Consider the following 18884-nt stretch of genomic DNA (forward strand, 5'->3'; position numbering starts at 1 on the left):
ACGATTTTTTGAGACCCTGCCAATGGAGAGTGCATTGATATAATTTGAAGTTCATTGGAGGCGTTTCCTTGACTTGGCTGGTGACTGTGGACCAATAACATGACAAGAATCCTGTAACAGAAAGGGTATTCTGACCCCCCATGGGAGGAGTATAAAATACATGACGGCTCATCAACGAATCAGTACATTTACCGCTTAATGGGGATCTAAGATAATACCTTATTTCAACCGTTGGGTCTTTTTATTCTTTATTTGCAACACAGCTCTCTGTGGGGACAAATGGTGAGGATGCATTATTATCAGTTTGTTGTAGCCTAATGTAAAAACAATTGCTCGTTAAAATAAAGCGTATTTTGTTTTACCTTATGCCTCCATAGGCAGGGGCGTAGCACCAAATTTTGGGCCCTGGGTACAAACCATCTTGCTGGGCCCCCAATACCATAGTGATACCAATGGGTAAGGTATTGCATTTTTATCATAAAAACACTTTAAATGTAAACAAAATAGGCCACACTCTGATTAATATATTTTTGTTTTATTGTCGAAAGTACTACTTACTGAGATGACAAAAGGTCTAGCAGGTCCAAACCTGGACTAAATCAAATATACTGTAAAGCAGTTCTGAAAATGACCATACCAAATGAGAAAAACTTTGGTCTGAAACACAAACTAAATAATGTCAGTTTTTACTAAATGCCCATTGACGGGTCTTTGCATGCGCAAATTTGCTGATCAGGTCTTTAAAGTCCAGTTTTTTGCTAGCATTTGAACAATAGTTTTCCTGTGCTTATCAGTAAGAGTTGTTGGCCATAATCCTGGGTCCTCTGACAATCCCTCTCCAGTATCCCTAAGTCTCTCATTCTCTTCTCTTTCCTCTTCAGCTCTGTCCTCCTGCTCCTGACTACCTTCATCACATTCTTCACTTTCCCTCTGATCACTTATATGAATATCAACCTCATCTTCTATTTCTGCCTCTGCTACAAGAGGAAATAAGCAAAATGGGTACATTGTTATTGTACACATTTAAACTTTAAACTGTAAACTTTAAACTGTAATTAGTAATTACACTTTAAAGTTTAAATGTGTACAATAACAATGTACTAATTTTGCTTATTTCCTCTTAACACTTAATTACTAATTACTAAGTGTTAAAAAGCTCACCTTGTCTCACTGTCACACTCACATCCACCTCACTGTCACTGCTTTCACCTAGCCATGATGAGGGGCCTGCTGCTGCAGGGTCTGACTCTGAAACTGAAATATATGGCTTCAAATGGTTGCTAAAATATCCTTTATTGTCACAATACCTTTTTTTTAAAGTGCAGGCTAAGTACAAGATAATTGATGATTATTTGTCTGTTTAAAATAAATGCAGACTAGACTATAGAATCACAGGGTAAACTAACCGCCAAACTAGACATTCAGTCTTTGAATTATGTTTTAAAATAAGTCATTTTTCAATCATTAAGATGTGCATTATTATACCGAGAACAATCCTGTACTTAATGTAAGAGCGTGTGCGAGCTAATTTGCATAACAATGCGGTAAAATAGGCGCTAACGATCTGTGTTTTCGCGGGTGTTAGATTTTGACAATGGAGGGAAATATACAGTGTTTTCATGTAAACTTCTGACTCTGAGAGTGGGGAGAACTGCAGCAGAAGAGGAGACAAGCGTTTAGGCAGCTGCCTGGAGTGGCAGTGTGTTGAGCTCCGTCTGCTTCTCACTCCCTGTTATTTACGTAAGGGATAATGTATAACGTTAGATTACATTATCCTCCGCTTCGTGTCGGGGTCCTGTTCAGCCTGTCGGGGTTGTTATTCGCTAAAACGACCGCCTCTCTATACATTATCCCGCTTATTACATGGCTACCCACAAAATAAATAAATAATTTGCCACGAATTATTGATTTAAAAAGGAGTTTATTGATTTAAAAACGATTGTATTGCTTCCGCCAAAGAAAATAGTCCGTTCCGCGTCCATAGCAACGCGCTGTTTTTCATGGCAACGGTCTGTTATACTTCGCAGCGGTCTGTTATCAAGAAATAACAGACCGCATTCTACATTGGAATTCAGCCAAGCCATGTAATAATCAGAAACATTGTTTGCTCGCTATGAAGGGTGTGATACTATAAAGTATTGGTATATTATTCATAAATGCAAACATAAATGTATGCTATTCTACCGGGAGTAGATATTTATGTTAAAACAATGTCAATGCTTGATGATGCATTTGGAGCTCACCTCTCTTTTTAAAAAAATTTGTGCGCAACTGCTTGCCCTCATTTGCCCTTCTCTCTTTATTCTGCTTCTCTTTTCGTTTTTTAGCCCCTGATTTTCCTTTCTTAAGGAGAGACATGACTCTTCACGGCTCACTCTAGCTCCTGTCTCATCAACTGATTCAATCACCGCGGGTCCGCAGCAGAAGCACCTGACCTGCGGGTCGTACCATTTGCATTGATTCGAGAGGGGTGTGGGGCCCTGCACAGCATGAAAATGACTTTTTAAAGAAAGTGAAGTGAAGTGAAGTGACATTCAGCCAAGTATGGTGACCCATACTCAGAATTTGTGCTCTGCATTTAACCCATCCGAAGTGCACACACACAGAGCAGTGAACACACACACACACTGTGAGCACACACCCGGAGCAGTGGGCAGCCATTTATGCTGCGGCGCCCGGGGAGCAGTTGGGGGTTCGATGCCTTGCTCAAGGGCACCTAAGTCGTGGTATTGAAGGTGGAGAGAGAACTGTACATGCACTCCCCCCACCCACAATTCCTGCCGGCCCGGGACTCGAACCCACAACCCTTCGATTGGGAGTCCGACTCTCTAACCACCAGGCCACGACTTCCCACAATATGGTTTTTTATACCAAACCAGCGCCTAACTACAAGTTTAGTTTTGCACAGGAACTTTTTTAGTTGTACATAAATGCTATACAAATGTTAGTGCATGTATATGTATGTATAGAAAACTGACTTCTAAGGGCCCCCCCCTTGCCTCGGGCCCTGGGTACTCGGTACCCTTTACCCCCCCAGTCCGACGCCCCTGTCCATAGGACAATGAACAATTTGCTGATGACTGGAGCAAAGGTAGCCTATAGCCTATTCTCTTCTCCTAGCTTCAAAAAACGACCTTCGTGAAATCGTTTTACGGAAATAGACCACAACATCATCTGGTTTAGTTGTGTGTGTGAGAATTTACAGAAAACCTCGCATCAAAATCCTCAATATCCTTCTCTTATCTTCTTCTATAGGCGTGTTACCTATACAAGTAGTGTGCGGGTCGGTGCGCAGAGCGGGATCCGTGAGTGCAAGCATCAGTTTGCTTGGGACAGGTGGAACTGCACGGACAGCGCGCTGCAACTTTCTACTCATAAAGGCTTTAGAAGTGGTTAGATAGGTTAACGAATGTGAGCTGTTTATTTCTAAACATTGCCTGAAATTGGAACTATTTATTTTCACGACTTCTCTAGCAACGAGAGATACGTCATTTGACCATGCAATAAGCGCAGCTGGCGTTATGTACGCTTTAACCAGAAACTGCAGTCTTGGTGATCTGGACGACTGCGGATGTGACAGTTCGAGGAACGGCAAACTCGGTAAAAAACATTACAGATACACTCATAAGCTAATAAACTAAAGCAAATCTAATATCGATCCGATTAATTTAAAACAGAAATACTACAACCATGTTTATGTATTAACAATTCAATAAAAGTGAAATATTTGCTACTTTCAAAACATTCACGACGCATTTATCTAGTGGGATAAACACTATTAATTCCAGGGGGTCGTGGTTGGCTTTGGGGAGGATGTAGGAGGAGACTGGACAAGACTCTCGAGCTAAATTGAGTTGAGAAATACTGTTCATACGTCAAAGTTTTCATACTGTTCTGACAGATTAAAAACACTTTACACATGAATAGGGATTAAATGATACTAAAATTGCAAAATTCAAGCATTGAAAATGAACAAATAACTTATCATAAGGCTTAGAGTTCGCTATAGGGGCGACAAATAAATTTTGGGTTGTGGAAAACGAAATCTCACTGTTAAAAAAAGTGATAAGCTAGTGATATGGAAAACTGTATTAGGCAGTTGGGCAGCTGCTCTTCCCAAAAAAAAAAAAAAAAAAAAAAAAAAAAATCTATGCAGTGGCTTATTTGCTTAGGAAACTAACTTTTGTGGTTACTGAAACGTTTTAAAATTTTGAAAATGTTCTTGACACGTATATATGCATTTATATGCACACAAAAGATCTGTAGATTAGCTATAACAATATACTATATGTTTTAGGCTGTAAAGGCGACCATGAAGAGGATCTATAGGTGCCATGGTGTTAGGTTTTTCTATAAGTAATAAGAACGACGATTATCTTCCAGACATCATTTTATTCCGAACAGTAACTTCACGTCTTTTCACTAAGCCCTTTCTACTTCTTTTCTGTTGAACCCACTTCTTCTTCTTACAATACAACGTCCCTAGAGGTAGCATTAGGAATTACAGTACATGATACAACATTTCCCCTTTTTGTAAAAACATTCTCCTTAACTCAACAGAAGAAAACATGTACTCTGAATAAGTAGTTGTGACAACCTAGTCAACTATTCAGTAACAGTCCATACATTATATTCAATGCATGTAAACAATGACATCTCTGTAACTAATAACTCATAACATCAGTACATGAATGGTCAGCAGAAGCAATCAATTAACATTTGAACATACTTCAACCACTTTTGTAAACCAAGGAGCAATTAACTCATTCAGAACCGTTCTCTTTTTTTTTTTTTCATTGAGAGCTACACCTGTGCAACTTGGATGTAAAACAGTCCTGTTTAGTGTACATCATAGTCCTTGTGCCAAACAGGCTTTCGTCTCATACGTGAGACTTTCACAGAACTGTGTGTAGTGTTTTGTGTTTGCTGTAATGTGTTACTGGCACAGTCAGTCAATTCAGGCGAGTATGCCAGGTGAGCAGCATTCCACTTTTTTCCATCACTGAGCAGGAATGTGTTGGGTCCAACTCTCTTCTCTACTCTTACAGGAGCAGAGAATTTAGGATGACCTTTTGGAATTGCACGAGGACACCTTATTCTCACTTTTCCTCCCACGCAAAAGCGAGGATTACGAGCACTTCGTTTGTGATCAGTGTATAATTTCATTTTGTCCTGTTTCTTTTTCACATGTTCACGGACAGCAGCAAGATCACATTTGCCCTCCTCATGTAAAGGCAGGATGTTAAGCTTGGTTCGCATCTTCCTCCCATACAAGAGCTCGTATGGTGACACACCCGTCGTAGCGTGAGGGGTTGCCCGATACGCCTGGAGCCACTCGGTAACAGTTCTGTTCCATGGTTGTGAGTGTTGAATGGCAGTCTGGATGCAACCTTTCAATGCACGATGAAATCTTTCGACCGCACCGTTAGCTGCAGGATAGTACACAGATGTGCGTATGTCCCGTTCCTTCGCAAACACAGTTGAGGTGAACTGTGTACCATTATCTGTAACGATACACTCTGGGTTGCCATGACGACTAAAAACAGTGTTCAGAAATTTGAGAACATCCTCAGTAGTTGCACTGCTAGCAAATGCAAGCTCAGGCCACTTGGAATGATAGTCTATGAGCGTTATAGCATATCTGCAACCATGGGTGGCTGTTTCAAATGGTCCGACTATATCCAGACCCAGTTTTTTCCACGGACCCTCAGGGAACTGAACACAGCAGATTTGTCATTGGACTGGCAGGGTATGCATGTAGCAATCATTGACTGGACCTGAGCGTCCATCTGCGGCCACCAGTAAAGATCCCGCAACCTCTGTTTTGTGCGGACTATGCCTTGGTGAGACTCGTGTGCCAAGGAAATCAAAGTGTGACGCAGGGCCACAGGGACTAACAACCTTGTTCCTCTGAAAATGAAAGCATCTTTCACTGCGAGTTCCTCTCTCACTCTGAAGTATGGAATCATGTCCTGACTGACCACTTTGATGGAGGGTGGCCAGCCCTGTGTAATTTGCTTTCGCAGCATTTCCAGTTCAGGACAAGCAGCACAGGCAGTTTCAAAATCAGTCACTGAAAGAGAACTCAATGTTGAAGAAATTAATGCAACTATTTCAGGCTCTAAATCAGGGGTTTTCAAACTGTGGGTCGCGACCCACTCGTGGGTCACGGAATGGAACAAGGTGGGTCGCACAAAGTCACTTGGCTGCAGCTAATTTTGCGTTTCAATGACACACAGACACTAACACAGTTCAGTCTAGGGCTGCACGAATGTGACGAGTGGGGCGGGGCCTAGTGCCATGGGAACAGAGCTAGGCCGGTGGAGTGATTGGGAAATGAGCAACACTCACCGGTCTCAAGAACCACGGAGGAGATCGGAAAGATACAAAAGAGGAGCGATGACAGTGAAGGACGAGAGAGGACCAGGCCTGGGTTTTATTTTGTGTTTGTTTTTTATTTGTGCACGGCAGTCATCCGAGAGGGGCTGTCGCGCTGTTTTGTGTTTATTTGGTTATTAAAACTTTGTTTGATTGTCCGCCGGTTCCCACCTCTTTCCACGAAGGAGTCATCGAGGCGGTGGGCTGGAGTGAGTTCGCCCCCCCCCCCCCCCCCCGGCAACTCACTCCAGCCCACCACATCGAGCACCCTCGGCGGCAGACTCCTTCGCCCTGCTCGATGGCACTGCGGATTCACCCCAGCGGCGAAGGATCTTCGGCAGCGCGCCCCTCCTTCCTCCCTGGCTTCGGCACCAGTGTAAAACATTAAAATCTTCACAATCACAGGAAGAAGGAGGCGGGAACTGGGAACCCACTCATCACAACGATATAGCCCACCAACATTAATAATGAACTGCAATATCCTTAGTGTGATTTTCAAATTGCAATTAAGTCCGTGTGCGTTGCGTGTTTTGAAGGTCTCAGAGCAATGTCATTAAAAGGTTCAATCGGTCTTTTTTTACCTATTTCACAATTATTTTAATCTCCAAACTGTTTTAGATAGTTCTGCTTTGCTTCTTATGCTTTTCTAAAAAAGTGTTGGATTGTGCTCCGTTCTCGCCGACACACACGGAAGGATCATGAATGCAACAAAACACAGCAGCGCAGATCACACTTCACTGGAGTGAGCCTGCTTCACGTTTTTATGGACACTACATATTTTAACGCCAGTAAACAAAAATTAAAACTTGTAAATTTGTAGTGAAATTTTCAGTTGTACTCTAAAATAAAATGGTTATTTTTCTTAAATACTTAATTTCTGTCATAAAAATTTTAAGTAAGATTAGGTTTAAAGTAATTTCACTCGTTGTTTTTTTTTTTTTTTTAATATTTTGGTGGGTCGTGAAATATATTACACTTGTCTAGGTGGGTCGTGGAATGGAAAAGTTTGGGAACCACTGCTCTAAATCACCGGAGGAATCAGCAGTTGCTGGCATGGGAAGACGAGACAAGCAGTCTGCTGTGTGGTTCTGGGAACCCGGCCGATAGACAACGTCATAGACAAAACAAAGCAGACGAGCTGCCCAACGAGCAATCCGCATACCGGCTCTCCCCATGCCTTTTGTAGTCAGTAAAGTGGTGAGTGCCTGGTGATCTGTGCGAAGTGTAAAACGATGGCCCCACACATATGTTCGCCATTTTTCAGTAGCCCACACACATGCCAGAGCCTCCTTCTCCACTATAGAATATTTTTTTTCAGCATCAGTGAGTGTGCGGGAAGCAAAAGCCACTGGTTTTTCTGTTCCGTCTAGTTGCACTTGGGTGAACACTGCACCCAACCCGTAGTCACTGGCATCCGTTGAAATGACTGAATGAAGGCCATGCATCGCCCACTGCGTTGATAACCGTTAAATAGTTATTGAACATGCGCAACCACACGTCGAATGGCATGGTAGGCTCTCCCGGGCAAGCCAGGAACACTGACGGTGCAGAGACATGCAGAGACATTGTTGATAAGTCAGTAACGTTATGAAAAACGTAGTATCATCGTCGCCAAATTTTGTTAGGTTTTTGTATAAGTAATAAGAACGACGATTATCTTCCAGACATCATTTTATTCCGAACAGTAACTTCACATGTCTTTTCACTAAGCCCTTTCTACTTCTTTTCTGTTGAACCCACTTCTTCTTCTTACAATACAACGTCCCTAGAGGCATAGGCGAGTCATTTTGTACCCACCACTTTTTTTTTTTTTTTTTTTTTAAAGTAAAAGAACTCGAGGGTTTTTAAACCTCGAGTTCTGCTGCTGCGATGGCTACACGCTTTTCTGTTCATTAAAACTGCAACAACTGTAACATTGGGATACGTTCTAGGTTGGGGGAGGGGGAGTCATCGTGTCACTGTTATTATTTTCTCTATAGACGGTTTCAACGGCAACAACATAAACAAACGTTACTGCACATGCGCGCTTTTGCGGACCTAACTTAACTTCCGGTAGACTTCCAAATAGAATCAATAACAACAGCCAAGTCCCTCTAGAGTAGATATTTTTTGATAACAAACAAAATATGTTTGCTGCATGGATCAGGCGGACTTAATGAGAATGCAAATCCATTCTTTGCCAATAGGAGATGTTTTAAAGCATAGACATAAAGCGCGAGAAATAGAGGTTTCCCCAGTAACAGCTGTAAACAAAGTACGCTCACACACGCTGCTTTATCAGGCATATAACATGCAAGTCTTCCTTCAGAAATACAGCGATATAAAAAACACCTGTGCCTCGTTTTGATATTTAAACATATAAATGTAAGGGATTATTATTATTAAACGTGCAGTACATAACGTTACTCATGTTTATTCAGCGAAGCCTTTTTGAAAATCGATCAGTTTTAAAATTGTGGTGAGTTTCCAAAAATAAATAAATGTATGGGAAACACATCCCGCAGCACAACCACCTGAGCCCTCAGTCTACTCATCGCCTTGACTTTAACCGCGTTTGTAGAAGGCACTGCAGCCAGACCGATATACACAACACAGACCGGAAGTTAACTTAGGTCCAGGCGCGTGCGCCCGATGAAACCGTCTATATGACTATCGCGCTTCTTTTTTTTAAAGAATGTTTTTCAAATGAGTTGACAGTTTGAAATGGACAGTGAACGAGCGGGAACGAGGCTACCTAGTCTTTGTTGGGATTGGCCAGAATTTCTGGCGAATGTATCATAGACGAGCAAGTCATTTAGCCTTCATACAATATCACAAGGTTGCATCCTAGTGCCATGGACTATAACATATCAAAGTGATAACCTGTAGAACAAATGGATGTTGTTGTACACACAGCATGGGTCTGCAGACCATTGACACAAAGGTAAGACGCGATAACTTATGTTTATTAAGATTTGCTGGTATTATGGCTAGGTCTTGTGCATTTGCACACAAGGGATCGGCTGTTTTAATTCTTCTCTTGCAATTAATGTTACGTTAGACTTCCTTAGCCACCAACTTAATTAGCTAGTTACGGTTTGCGTTCATACAGCAAGTGTTGGGGGAGATGATTGTTGAGTAGTCAGTATCTTGTTTAATTATTGCTTGAATCTATTGCTGAATTCTGAAATAGTTGTGATGATGATGATGATGAGGAATGGATCAAGTTTTAGTCAAAATGCCTGATGTAGATTGGATGGATGCATGTTGTTGTGAATTGAGAGCATTCAGATCATGGTGTGATAGTCAATAGTGTTCATGTGCTACACGTATTTTTGCTTTTTCAATCTTGATAAAATTTGTAGTGCTTAAGTTGTGTTGTCTGTTATTTCTTGATAATAACAGCGTTGCCATGAAAAACAGAGCGTTGCTGTGGACGCGGCAGGATTCTAATCGTAGAGACGGAACTATTTTCTTTAGCGGAAGCAATACAATTGTATACAATACAATACAATACAAATAAGTGTTTAAATCAATAAACTCTTTTTTAAATCAATATTTTGTGTCAAATTATTGATTTATTTGGTGGGTAGCCATGTAATAAGCGGGATAATGTAGAGCGAGGCCCGATTTTGGGTTAGATTTTTTTCCCCGTTTTCAGTGGTTATAACAAAGCAACATGAAAGAGAAAATTGGTAATCATTGTTTAGGTATATTAAACCACGTCATGGCCATGTCATATTGTCAACATGGTACTTATATGATGATATGAAGCAGATTAGTGGGTCATATATCATATGTCTAATGCTTTGTACGGCTTTCTTCTTCATAAAACAAGTCGGACATCATCACATTTTTGTATACATTTTTATTTATTTACATTAATAAGATACAGGACGTATTTCAAAACATGACCTGCGCGAAAGAGAAAAAAAAATGCATCATTGTACCCACCACTTCTGAAAATGCACTTCTGAATGCGTCTCTGTCCCCACCACATTTCAAACCAAACTGACGCCCATGCCTAGAGGTAGCATTAGGAATTACAGTACATGATACAACACATGGCATGTCAGAAAGCTGCACAATGCAGACGTGTTGGATGCAGCTATCTGATTTTCCGCGAGATTGGCAATTACCTGAAAGTGAAGCACGACCAGGCCCGGGAACTCGAATTGGACGAGAGACGAATGCGCGCGGGCAAGAGTGCGTGCAACATGGGTAAAGTCTCACTCAGTGGGAAAGGAGAAGCTGCCGCAGGTTGTGCCATGAGTGCGGTCTGCGGGTGGAGGAGAGGCGCACAGAGATAGTGAGCAGTTGCAACTGCAAGTTCCACTGGTGCTGCACAGTAAAGTGCGAGAGCTGCTCTCAGGTCATTGTCAAACACGTTTGCGCCCGGACACATGGAGGCCACGAGCACCAAAGACGCAGACCTCGAGGACCAAAATAAAACACCCCCTGACAAACTTTTTTTCTATTGAGAACACCTCCACCTGCACTTTTCTAATATTTGCTATGTCTGTACATAATTATATATTAAAGTATTTTAATAAAACTAAGAAACTGAAATTGCTTGTGGTCTCGTTTAATGATTATGAACCCAAATACATCCAAATTGAGTCAATAACTTGGTTATGAACAGTAGATAGGCTGCTTCTGTTGCCTATGTTGAACAACAAACAGGCATGTCCAAATACGAAAATGCAGTTTAAATCTATTACAAAAATAGCAAAATAAATTATCAAGAAAGAAACATAATATTGTAGTGTAGATACATTTAAACAACAGTACATGCATGCTTTTAAATCAAGGTTACACTACCAGCGGATACAATTATTTTCTAAAAAAAATTGTAATTTCCTGATTGTTATTATTGCACAGAATGTAAGGGATGAAATAATCAATTAAATAAGTGATTATCAATTATAATGGTTGCTACGTTCCTCCTATCTATATTAGGCCTATATGCTGAGCCATTTGAGCGTTGCAGCCTACTGTCCCAGACACGCGCCGAGAGAGAGAGAGAGAGAACCTTGAAAAGATATGATGGGGTCTCAATTAGTACTACAGTAAAGAGCGTTTATTTAATGAATACTCTTAAATGGATTAACTTTATCACACTTGGCCCTAGGCGCCTCCCTTACCTAAAATCTGGCCCACTTTGATATGCTTGCAGCACGGCCAGTATGCTGCCCCGGTGACAAAGCCCGTGGGAAACACGCCACCGCTGGAAGGTGTTTAGCATGTTAATCCGCGTTACCGCTGTGTTGGTGTATACATAATCACACCTGCGGAAGTCACCGCGATGCATGCAAATAAATCAAAGGGAAGAATCTAAATTCCATTATTAGTCACGTTACGAGGTTGAGAACCCATTTAAATTGTAAAACCAGTCCTTACTCTTGGCCTAATCATGACATTTGTTTTCATATCAGCAGATTTCTCACTTGGTTTGCCTATTACTTGATGCATTTACTCAGTGGGGCATGCCATAAATCTGCCAAACTGTCTGGCCTGATGAATGATGGGATATTGGCTCCAGTAGGGTTCTTGACTTGAGGACAAGAGGTGGAATTCTCTGAATATAGTGTTACAGTGACTCAATTTGCTTCCCATTGTTACTTCCATGTTATAAGACAAAAATAATTTCACTTTTGATATGAAACAAAGTAGGTTACTTGTGCTTAAATAATAGCTCACAATGCATTATATATATATATATATATATATATATATATATATATATATATGCATGCATTATATGTATGTATATATACACACACACACAAATTTTATATTTTACTCAAAGTAAACCAGTCAACAGAAACAAATCCTTCACTCACCACAGAATGCCTATTTGTCTTTCATGATGCTGTTTTTTTCCCAGGCCACCCTGCTGAGCTGTGATGAATATGGAACAAAGTAGCCCTCCCCTCAAATACAGTACCATGTAGTTGTCATCTCAGTCATGGCCCCCGTTCCCATCCCCTCATTGTCTCTTATTTTACTGACCTTATATAGATAGAATCAGGTTGTAATCTAGGGCAGCCCTTTGGTTTACCCACTTTAAAACCCCAGCACTGATCCCAGTCTGTTCCACTCCACAAAATACCTATTTCCTTTTAGCTTAAGGATTACACTTGTGCATGACAAAGACCAGGAATGCATTGTTACTTCATCAGAACACTCTCCATCAAGCTAACTACTGACTCCCAGTCTTATTTGTCATTTATTCAAGGTTTCTGGCACTAGTTTATCGGTTTTCATTTACATGACAGCTCAGTATCGCTGAAATTATTTGGTTAAGTCCTAGTGTCTCCTATAAACTGGAAAAAAATGGTGTAGAAATTATTTTCACTCACAAATTGCTAGTAAATTTCACAAATTATTACAAAGAATCATTCAGTAACACTGAATAAAACATGAAATGTCGAAGCAGAAAGATTGCAAGACATACTCCAGTTACCTTTTATTGTTTTATTTTGAAAATCTTCTGGGTCTCAGATTTCTTAAATATCCTAAAATATGTATAACATTATCTAAGTGTGAAAAAACAGTAAAGCACATTATGTTAAAACCACAAGCATGAAGAGCATACCTAGAAAAACACTTTATGGCAACCTATGAAGAATAAATTTAGCAACAATGATTATAAGGTTGACCATAAATGGTGACAAAATTAAGTATGATTCATCCTTAAGATATCTTTAACACCTAAAACATTTGCAACGAAAGATCCTTCTGCTTTTTATTGGCTACAAGCCGCCAGCCCTATGTAAATGACCCTAGGGAAGCAGCTACTTCAATATGTCCCGCTGGCCTGCCATTAACTGCACCTCTCACCTTGGTGTTAGAATGCATGCTGTTCTGCTCCCAAACGGGATATTTCCTCTTTTTGATTGGAAAAATGCAATGCATAACAGGTGAATAGGCACCAGGGATGCAATAATGGAATGCATTGCACTTCCTGCATTTTATGTTGTCTGTTAATTTGTGGTTTTGGCCTAGTTATTTGCTCGTTCTAAGAACGTGAGAACTCATTTGCTTTTGATGAGTCTGATCTATAAATACTGTACTGTTGTAACCCGTGCAATGCTTGTAACCTACGCATGCAACCTTTTGCTAAACATGCATAACAGATATAACAGTACGTTTCTGATGCATTTATGTTATAGAGCCTCAAAAGTGCAGTTATGTACCAATATATGTCCTAGTCATTTGAAAGTTTTGACATTCACATCTTTGGTGACGAGGCACTTCCTCTATACAGTTACAGGAAACAGAAAGAGCTGAGAGCCTGCTATTTTGCGTCAACAGTATCATCACACTCAGTCTTAGAGCTGCTAGCCACAAGCAAGAAAAGCTGTATACTTTAATAGCAATCATCATAGACTGTAAAACAAAAACTCAACAGCGAGAAGCACCTGCAATTGTAGAACAGTCAATTTCCACAGTACTGGATAAACAACCACTCCAATCACAATGAGTTTTGGAAGCGTACCATCCAAGTCAGAGGTGATGGGCTGGAACTCTGGAAACTTGGCTGATTATCTTAAAAAAGTGAGTATGTGAAATATATCCTATTTTTCTTTTGACCCCCCCCCCAAAAAAAACCGACATTCAATTTAAATGTATTAGAAAGACATCTGTCAACCTTACAAAGCGTATCATATAACCCTCATGTTCTGTTTATTTCGAAATTAGGCCCACTTCTAGACTCTTTTCCTCTAAAACATAGCTGACAGATTATTCCTTTTTTTTAATAATGATGCCTTTGACATTAAAATGTCAAATGTGACTTTGAATACTGTTTGAGTGTGTAATCTTTAGAGATCTATTTTAAAGACACTCTTGTTCTTCAGTTGCAGCACTTCAAGTGTGGCTGATTGATTTCCATGCAATGTGGTTTTCTGAGCTGTCTTTTTGAGAGTTGTGTAAAGTTTCTAATGAACTCAGTTAATTTATTGTCTTGTTTTGCAATCATTTGGTCAAATGCATTTTCATGTCACAACAGTGCACACGTGTAATTAAAAAAGATAGATAGAAACTTATTGTAAAAAAAAAAACTGATTTATAATAAATTATAGCTGATGTAGTTTATATCAAATGTTAACCTTTATTTTATCTTGGATTAAATCATACTGTAGTGGTTGTCCCTTTAACATGAGTGTTCATCAAATGCTAGTGACCTAGTTTATTAAATGCATAGTGTGACTGCAGATCTTCTTTCAGCCATCACACCTTTTTTTCTGTTTTCAGTTGAAACTGCTGGGGTGTGACAGAGTGGTGAAAAAAAGCAATATGAGTGGTGCAAGATTCTTGGTAAATTTGTTTTCTCTTTATGACAAATACACTAAAACTCAGACCTTACTTACCATCAAAACATATTTCTGTGTGGACCAAACCATCAGTTACTCGACTTCTTGTGCATTCAAAAATCTTACTGGGTTATTACAACTAATGGCAAAAATAATGTTTGGTAATGTAAATGGAAATCCTACTTGCACACTGAAAAAAATACCTTCTTAAAACATTTTTGGTGAAAAATCAAACAAACCTTCATAGAGCACTGTATAAAACTATGCTCAGACAAGCCAAATCACAATATAGAACAAATAATTACTGTTTCTATCTTGTTTAGAATATGACTGATAAGGACTTTAAGAAGTTCCCTGCAGAACATATACCGTAAGTTTTAAGCTCAACTAACATAATAGTAAACTAAATGTAAGCTAAACAGAATGCCAAAGGACATGTGCCTTCTGGCTCTGCGATGTCTGATTTGGTAGATGCCTTCACCTAAAGCAGCTTGCATCGCAAGGCTGGAAATTGCATTAATTAGAAGTGTACATTTCATGAGTTCATTCCATGGGAATCAAATCCATGGCCTTGGCATTTCTGGCATAATGCTCTATACTCTTTTGGGCTACAGAAACACTAATATAGAATATAGCAGCTGTCCAGTACAAAACACTAAAGAGCCTGCAGATAGAATTCTAATTGAGTCACCAAAAAGTCAACATGTTTACACAATGTAACTGTAAAGTACACTTCCCTTTAAATATTGGTTAAAAAAAGAAAAGAAAATGGATTCTCTCTCTCGTAACATTGTTCTATATTTATTTACTTCTGTTTTTCTATTTGGAAGATTTATCACAAAGATCTGCAGAGATATTAATCAGAATAACAAACAAAAGAAGGGTCTGTTTCATAGGTAAGTAAGGTCATGCTTTAAAACGTTTTAGAAATCCATTACTGTTATCTCTGTAAGACAAAACTGAACTGTCTCTACATGCTTGAGAAATTGCCATTTTAAAACCTTTGCCTTGACTAGATCAGATCATCGGATGCCTCCAAACCAAGGTAACACTTGTACGGTTAAATAAACAACTGGTTTTAACTCATCATGCGCATAACCTAAAATGTCTCTATATTATTTTCTTTGAAAAAATGTAGGACCTAATCCAGGAGGCTGGGATTCTGATGAATTCGTAAGTGTTATACTTTAAAAAATTTCTCTCATCACTTTTTAGGACTTAGAATTAAATGCAAAATGTACATTTATATTTTCTAGGACCAAGAAGGAAGTGACAATGACTATGAGGAGCCAGACAATAATGAGTGTGAAGACAATTACATATGTGCAGCATCATGTGATATTGAGGAAGATGTGAATACTGATGATGATTATGAACCACCTCCTACTGAAACACCTTCTGAATTACCGACTCATTTTCGAGTTGCCAAGCCTCTTGGTGATGGTGATTATTTAGGTAATTCGAAATATAAACACAAATCATTAAATTGACATAAATGAAAGAGTCTATGTATTTCAATTAGTAAGGTTCACTCACCCATTCTGTCATGTGGTGGTGTGTAGACAGCGGCCCGCGTGGTTCTGCAAGACCACCCCAGGACAACAGGTCAGCATCTCTTCCCAGAGGGCTTTTAAATGTAAGTAAAACTCTTTTAAGCATACATTTATCTTAATGATTCCTTTACTGTAAATGCTGTAACTACCGGTATAAGGTCATGCATAAGATGACGGTCTTTAGTTTCAGACACCTAAGCCTCCATCACGAACGGACCCCTCTCCACACAGGCCTTTCATTCCCCCTAATCAATGTGAGTGAGTTCAATTTCAAATCCCTCTAATATGAAAGCATGATCTCTAAATGTCCTGCAAATCATATCCACAGTAAAACCCAGTGTGCCAATGGTAGATCGGAGTAAGAAACCTGGCTCATCTCCTCTGTCCAAAAAGAATATTGCCAAACCAGGTACCACTCAGGTTACATTTGAAATCTTCTTTTAACCTTTTATATCGTATGGTCATGACACTAAACGTTAATTGTAACTTTTGTTTCTTTTTATCCTTAAAGCAATTAACCAAAAAACCTTACCAACAGCTTCAAAATCAGCAACTTTACCCACCCAAAGGTGCGTATCTTTATCAACAACTTGCAACGATTCCTATAAAGTAAAAGAGCAGTATAGCACCGACGTATTTTTCAATCTCCAACACAGATTTAACACCCAACACAGGGATGAGTTTCCTCCTCCACCTGTAGAAGTGAATTCGATGATGGGGCAGGTGAGCACAATCACATTACCTTTAATAAACATGACAGCAAGCATCTCACAATACCACGACCCAACAATGAAATTAAAGCATGCAGTTAGAAATAACAGCCACAAGATGGCACTGCTGTTACACGAGGTCCTGTGGTTTGCTTTACAATGACGCTAAACAAAAGACAATACTATAAAAACTTTGTACATTATTTTAAAATCATCAAATGGATTTCCTGCTGTGATAATGAAAGTGAACACATATTAGTCCAAGGTGTAAAGGCTGAATGTTTTATGCACTCAGGGCATGGATCCACGGTGGTATGTGGGGCAAATGTCACGAGGAGAGGCCGAAGTCTCACTCAGACAAATGAATGCAGTGAGTTGCACCACTAAAGTCATAGAATGTTAGAATCTAACATCTAACATAGAATCTAAAATACAACCCTGCCTTCAAATAATTCTTAGAAATAGTGAATAAAATAAACTTTCATGAGAGAATTCATTTGTAATTGAAAGACTCAGTAAAAATACTAATAATAATAATAGTAATAAATCCAGGCCTTTCCTTTGTATATGCAAAAAGTAGAGAGAGCAAGTGTATGGAGACATACACATACTTAGTGCTGAACATTGTGTCTTTTTTTTAGGATGGCACTTTCTTGGTGAGAGACAGTTCAAAGGGCTGCACAGAGCAGCCATACACGCTCATGGTGCTGCACCAGCAAAAAGTGTACAACATCCAGATCCGTTTCCTTGGAAACAAAGATGGATATTCCCTGGGCACGGGCCTAAATGGTGTCGCGGTAATGGCATCTGTTCATACTGACAGAAACATCAGTCATGAATGATATCCTAATTAACCCTGTAAAGCCTGATGTATAAAACACTAGTCAGAAAAATCGTGGAACAGTTTATCAAACCTTCAGACAAAACATAAAAAAGTTTGCTTTTTTCAATATCACAGTTATTACATCAGGCTTTTATGTCTCATATAGTATGGTACAGTAATATAGGACAATATGAAACTTATACTCAAGGTTGGAAAAATGCTTCAATTTTAATCAAAGGCCCAAACAGAGCAAAAATATGCAATTTGGTGCAGTTCCTGACATTTATATTATCTAAAAGTAAGTGAAGTTTATAAAATAGTTTATAAAATACTGATAGCTTGTAATATAATTCAATGAGATCTTTATAACATAGCATGATGCTTACATAAAATTATTAGTTATTAGTTTCATAAGCTCTGGGCAAAACATAAAATGCAAAACAATACAAAGATGATTAAGAGACATACAAATAAATGTTCCTCATGTGACCAATCATCTATACTATTGAAATATTTAAAGTATAAAAGTTAAGTTTATTTGATGAAAATCAGTAAAGATTTCACAGGAAAAAGATGTTTAATTTGTATAGAGTTAATGAAAAGGCTTTATAGGGTTAAAGTGAGGATTGTGTTTAGATGATCAGCTGTGGTTATTTTTTTAAGTTCAGTGATATTTCCTCAGTTAATCGACTGTACCTGTGTCCCAGAATTTCTCCAGTGTTTTGGACATGGTTGCACATCACATGAAGACCCCACTGATTCTGATAGACGGAATGGAGCGTGGAGCAGGACCTACTCGCCAGTGCTGCCTCATGCACCCGGCAGGTTTCTGAACTCACAAAGCAGAAGAAGAATCTATATAATGCTGACTGGATTCCAGTGTCAAACAGACTTACATGGAATTCAGACAGTGTCTGGTGAAATGCAGCTATTATAAAGTTAGCAATCAACACCAGGAGATGCAAATATTGAAAAATTAACTACATGACTAAATGAATTAATCATACTCGGTTTAATTCGATCCCACAAAACTGTACACTTTTTATATGAAAAAAAAAATTTTTTTTAAACACTTTCAATGTTAACTAGATTCACAAGATTCAATGTTAACATTTCACAATGT

At 39.2% G+C, this 18884-nt stretch overlaps 2 protein-coding genes across 2 annotated transcripts in view; both read left to right on the forward strand.

Annotated features, from left to right (window-relative positions):
• Window positions 1-4199: 4199 nt before the first annotated feature.
• The window catches only part of LOC132113677 (securin-like), a 43934-nt gene continuing 29249 nt past the window's right edge, over window positions 4200-18884 (forward strand). Inside the window, exon 1 of the mRNA XM_059521580.1 lies at window positions 4200-4204. The gene's annotated coding sequence lies outside the window, so the exon portion shown is untranslated. The remainder of the gene's footprint in view (window positions 4205-18884) is intronic.
• LOC132114220 (lymphocyte cytosolic protein 2-like) lies at window positions 13723-18840 on the forward strand. Its single transcript, XM_059522332.1, has 15 exons — window positions 13723-13917; window positions 14617-14679; window positions 14999-15045; window positions 15506-15571; window positions 15692-15720; window positions 15814-15848; window positions 15932-16130; window positions 16238-16311; window positions 16413-16482; window positions 16557-16637; window positions 16740-16797; window positions 16885-16951; window positions 17234-17308; window positions 17580-17735; window positions 18469-18840. Exons 1-15 carry the CDS (start codon window positions 13840-13842, stop codon window positions 18592-18594), a joined length of 1224 nt encoding a protein of 407 aa, XP_059378315.1. The 5' UTR covers window positions 13723-13839; the 3' UTR covers window positions 18595-18840.

The sequence above is a fragment of the Carassius carassius genome, chromosome 33 (genome assembly GCF_963082965.1).
Source record: "Carassius carassius chromosome 33, fCarCar2.1, whole genome shotgun sequence".
Lineage (NCBI taxonomy): Eukaryota > Metazoa > Chordata > Actinopteri > Cypriniformes > Cyprinidae > Carassius > Carassius carassius.